Genomic DNA, 5,767 nt, shown 5'->3' with positions numbered 1-5,767 from the left:
ATTTCGGTTTTGAGAAGGCTAACTAAGTTAAAAGAGTGCCTAATCCTTTTATTGTCATTTTCAAAGCATAAAATTATGTTTAAACCAACTATTGAAGAAATTAAGCTAAGATTTTCGAGTAGGATTGGAAGGTTTTTGCTATAGTATTCTCAAACTCTCTTGGTTAAAACATGGCAAATACATTCTCTCGACTTGGTATCCGATAATACGGATAACCAAACTTGATGAGCGATCTAACTGTTTATTATAGAAAATCTCCAACGACGAATTATTCGACTTACTTCATACCAGGTGAAAAATATTTGGTTCGATTGGATTTAATGCAAAACCACAAGAATTTCTTGACAAATTCATGCAACATGGAACGCAATTTTGATATGTTTGTATTTGTGACAAATAATGAAACATTCAATTCATCATATATCAAACTCAAAATATGTTATGTCTAAATGACTTTATTGAAAAAATGATATTGTTGAAAATACATCATTCGAGTGTCTTGCTCCGTTTAAGTACGATTACATATAAATCTGCCAGTTATTTCCCCTTAATTGCAGAATGTGATTATGACAAAGTATGTAGTGTAGGCAGATATTTTCCTTAATACAGAATGTGATTATGACAGAGTATGTAGTATTGGCGGAAGCTGGCGAGACATGAAGGGAATTAGATGATATTTCCATCCAACGGTTCATAATTATACTTACGTATGATATATGGACGACGGATTGGGAATTCGGGGAGGGAAAGTCCCTGCATGTTTCCGTTTTTAAAGCACATACACGTTTATAATATGTGAACGATCGGTTTGGACTTTGGGATGGGAAAGTCCCTCCACGTCTCACCATTTTATGATACACTAACATGTATGTAATGCATGTATATGGGCGATGAGTTGGGAATTCAGGCCAAATCTCTGCATATCTCGCAATTTTACATAGTGAATTAACTCGATATCAATGTTTAATATCTCTCATAATGCTTTCACTATATAACCAAGGAATAAATCTCGCCAGAAACAGATACTAATTTTAATGAAGAGTGTCATTGAATAACATTTTTGGAAATATATTCAAGGTAAAAAATATAAAATTAAAGGAGGTTTTAGCGTTACCCGCCAAATATAATGTAAGTCAGACAAAGTCTCGTCAGTCAAAGAGATGATTACATTAACAGTCGTAGGTATTCGTATCATAGGTAATGTCATTACACGTGATTCAATTTCAGACTGTGTGAGGTAAATATGCATTATGCAATAGTTTGTAGCAGGTGTAAACCCATATTACACGGATAAGGTCACAGTGAACTTTTTTTTCGAAATAGGACTAGCGTTTTTCAGATTTTCAAAAACGAAATGGGTTGGTATAGTACAAAATGCTAATAAAAAACATGACAAGTTTCCATCCAAATACAAAATTGGTTTAATTGTTGCTTAAATAAATTGATGTAGAAGTCTTAATCATCTGGACAATAAAAAATAGTGAGAGCAAATGCATATAATCAATTGAAATTTGCAATACCTATCAAAAGAATTATATCTACAATTGAATTCATGTTTGAAAATGATACCAGCGTGTAAATCTTCTTAGAGATGTTTTAGACGGTAAGCTCTTCTGGTTGATTTTATGCCTCATGTGAAAAATACTTCACTGCCACCGATGTATAAACTGTTTACCACAGAAATGTGTAACTCTGACAAATTTAAAATGTAAGCATCGTCCTGAAAGTGATCGCTTGAGTGCATTTAATTATTGATCTACTTTAAAGTTTAAAAGACAAAAAAAAAAAAAAAAAACTAAACTTTTGGACGATGGCAATATAGCGTCGTGCAAATAATTTACACAACCTGTAATTCATTTGATGATGAATTGCATTGTTCTTTTTCCATTTCTACTTGACCAATCGGTTAGATGACCCAAGTTCTATCTACAGATTGTGGAAATCTTTTATCCAACTTCAGACCTGTCTATCATCAAACTGTCGTAAGAACTGAGGAAGAGAGGCCTCTATCCAGTTGATTAGGTATTATCTATACATTATCATGCTATTTCCATGTTGTTTTCGTTTAGCCATAAAAATACACTTATAATTATAACAGTCCTAATAAAGCTGGAGTCAAATTAAGATTTCATGAAAATATTACAGTCTTTTCTTGTTTTCACTCGACCATCAGTTTCTTTTGTCCGAGATGTAGTACCTTCTGTTCTTAAGAGTATTGGCATCGATTCAGAATTGACACACAAGTATTTCATGTCCTTTTCAATGTTGTTTTTAAAATTTCAGTTATCAAAAAATACGAAAATGATAAAGTATTTGGTAACTGCAGCTCCCTCCTATACATCAACATTTTGATTTTTTTGGCTTCTTCACATAATTTTGGTTAATTAAAAAAATAATGTCAGCCTTTTAAGTTTGAAGATTTCATTTCGTATTTGTAGATTTTAGAGAGAAAATTTAGCATTTATTTCAAAGCAAACGGAAAGAAATCGTGTGTACCAGTACTCGAGGGTTTCAGTTTCTACTTGAGTTTGTACTTCCTAGCCTTTCCATCTTCACCCCTCACATAAACCCTTGGATTTTTGTCCTTTATGGTAACATCTCCCGGCGACACATGAATGTCACGATCTGACTTCGCCCTGGTAACCTGATTGCTGGCCAGATCAATGGCTATGGTCACGTCTGTTTTACCCGCCCTCAGCATTTCATCTGCGAATTGATCGCATCCGTCGTAGTTATTCCTTGCTATATCTATCTGGGACTTGTCTGGGCCCATTCTAGTAAGATAGGTACCGGGACCATACGCAGCATCTGTTTTCGTATCAGTTGATTGCTTGATGTACCCTGACTGTATTATTTGTGCGGCTCCGTCCTTAGTTGTGTGGTGGTAATACGTCTTCTTACCGTCTGAAACCAAATTTCAATTAAAGAAGATAATTTTCTATTGTAATCAGTTACATATGCCCAACTATCACATGCTATTATTTTATTGCTGTGTCCCCAATAGGAAAGAGGGTGATATTGTTCTAGTACTGTTCTAGTTGTTTCCTTAGTCTTTGTCATTGTTTTGATGAATCATGGCTGTGGGAAAACGTTTCAACAATTACACCACCGTCAATTAACGCTCAACTTTGTACGGGTTACTGTGACCTATATTTCAAATGTAATGTAAACTCTATTTATTTTACAACAATTGCGAAACAAGTTTTATCAACTTATATTATATTATATTAATCACGCTTGTCGGCCCGGATTGAAACGGGCGAGGGTCTTACTGTGGGAGGAAAACCGCGCCCCAGGGGAAAACCAATGTGGTCGGGCAGGTGACCCCATACCCTTTCACGTCCGATCGTGGAATCGAACCCCGGCCACCTTGGTAAAATGGTAAAAGAAAAGTGTGTTACCACTGTACCACCGACCACTCAAAGTCAAAGAAGCAACGAATGCAAAATTTTAATACAATCGTGTCCGGGTCAGAACTGTGTGACAGCTTAAATGTAAATGTGATCATTTTTACGGAAATTTAGGCATTTCTACAGTTAGGGAGCTGTTTATAAAATACAAATTTACACGGAAATGATTTCTTGCTGTGGAATTGTAAAAAGAATATCAGTGAGTTCATCAGTAAAATGTAAATATATACCAGAAATATTCGTTTGGTAATATAATTATACTTACCAGTCATTTTGATGTCGAGTATGATGGTGGCTGGTAAGACTATGATTGTGTACATGTAATTATGAAAATGTACTTTGTACTTTAATCTGTAAATTTTCAATTATCTAAAGCTGCCTCTGCTGGAAAAAGAATTCCTTTATCCGATTTCAGTGAATTTCTAAAAATAGAACATTCGTCAGCAATTTATCAGTTCACTAACAGTCCTGGTTGATGACGTGGGTGTATAAATAGCAATGTGGTTTCAGTTTAGAATTCAGTGATGAAAATATTTGTCAGTCAGCTTTTACCTAGGTAATGTGGTATTATGTAGCAGGTTACAGTAACATAGCCTGGTCATAGAGGATTTTTTTTCCCGTTAAGCTAATAACTCATAACTGTATATTGATATGTATAAAAAAAGAAATGTATACTATAATTGGTATATAGCGTTTTTAAAAACGAAATCGGTTGGTATATTTGCTAATTAAAAACATTTCCATTCACAGACGAAATCAGTTTCATGTCACTTAAAGAAACTGATTGTGAAGTCTTTATTGTCTGCACAATAAAAACATAACATAACTGTTTGTTCGGGCTATTATTAGACCGAACTAATCATATCACGTATATTGGAGTGAACGAATGTATAGAATCAATGGAAATTTGCAATATTTATCAAAATCATTGTATCTACAATTGAATTGACATTTAAAAATTCTTATAAGTAGTGGCGCCGATTCAGAGTATTTCATGTCCTTTTTAATGTTATTTTAACTTCAGCTCCTTTCTTTACGTCAACATTTTTAATTTTTGTTTGGTTCTCTTCTTCACTTCCACGCTTTTGGTTAATTGAAACAATGTCCACCTTTCAAGTTTGAAGATTCGATTTTGTATCTGTAGATATTAAAGAGAAAATGTAGTTTTTAATTCAAAGCAAAAACGGAAGAATAGTGTGTATAAGTAATCGAGGGTTTCAGTTTCTACTTTGTACTCCCTAGTCTTTCCATCGTCATCCCTCACAGGAACCCTGGGATGTGTGTCCTTTATTGTAAAACCTTCCGACATCACATAAATGTGGCGATGCGAATCCACCCTTGTAACCTCTCCGGTAGACACAGCAACAGTAATGATCACATCTATTTTACCTTCGCAAATATAATTTCCGTCATGTGACACGATTTGTACTGTTGTGGCTGTATACCGCCGGGTTACTGTTGTCATACATCAACAAACATGTATTGATGTTGTATTAGTATATCTACTAACATTCAGTTCTTTCATGAAATACCTTCATTTTAAAAAAAATGACCCTTTTCAGTTTTCGAGATTTTATTTCATATCAGAAAGAGAATATTTCAAAAGGACTGTGAAACAAACATGTATGCAAGTGAACGTTCATTTTCTCAAAAATATACTTGTCTAGCTCTTCCATCTTCACCCCTCACATACAACTTGTGATTTATGCCCTTTAATGTTATATATCTCCCGACACCATATAAATGTCTGTCTCCGACAATCCTTGGAGACCATATTATTGGGCAGATCAAGGGCTATGATGGCGTCCGTTCTACCCGCCATCCTCATTTGGTTTCCATCAATGCCGTAGTTGTTCCTCGCTACTGTGGTCGCCGGACATGATTCGCTCAAGCTTGTCAAGTAGACACCGGAACCATATCTGGCGTCTATTGCCTCGTTAGTTGATTGCTTGATGCACCCCGACTGTACAATTTGCTCCATTCTTTCCTGACTTGTGTGGTGGTAATAAGTTCCAATGGTATTAGCACCTGAAACTCAATTTCTTTTTAAAAAGATGGTTTGGAATTCTAAGAAATTTATGTTATCTTCATTTTACGTACCACTATTAATTCCATTGATAAAATTCAATTTTCAGAAAAGGAAGGAGGAAGTTAAGAAAACAACAACAATTGCATTTAAGTGAGTATATATTCAGAATATATATGAAATATCAGATACTGACAAATAAAATGTTATACATGTAGCAGAGATGGATTTATTCCTGTCAGTGTCGCACTGCCGTGTGTATGCCAGTTCTGTTGCCTTGTTTGTTTGTTTTGGTTAGCGTCTCTTTGCGGCAGTTGGTGACAGTAGGGAA

At 34.9% G+C, this 5,767-nt stretch overlaps 1 protein-coding gene across 1 annotated transcript; it reads right to left on the bottom strand.

Moving 5' to 3' along the window:
- Window positions 1–1,464: 1,464 nt before the first annotated feature.
- LOC117318407 lies at window positions 1,465–3,683 on the bottom strand. Its single transcript, XM_033873396.1, has 2 exons — window positions 3,676–3,683; window positions 1,465–2,904 (listed from the first exon to the last, which is right to left on the bottom strand). Exons 1-2 carry the CDS (start codon window positions 3,680–3,682, stop codon window positions 2,519–2,521), a joined length of 393 nt encoding a protein of 130 aa, XP_033729287.1. The 5' UTR covers window position 3,683; the 3' UTR covers window positions 1,465–2,518.
- Window positions 3,684–5,767: the final 2,084 nt, after the last annotated feature.

Source organism: Pecten maximus, unplaced genomic scaffold, assembly GCF_902652985.1.
Source record: "Pecten maximus unplaced genomic scaffold, xPecMax1.1, whole genome shotgun sequence".
In the NCBI taxonomy this organism is placed as follows: domain Eukaryota; kingdom Metazoa; phylum Mollusca; class Bivalvia; order Pectinida; family Pectinidae; genus Pecten; species Pecten maximus.
Note: the sequence above shows the minus strand (reverse complement) of the source record. Positions and strands in the feature narration are given on the sequence as shown.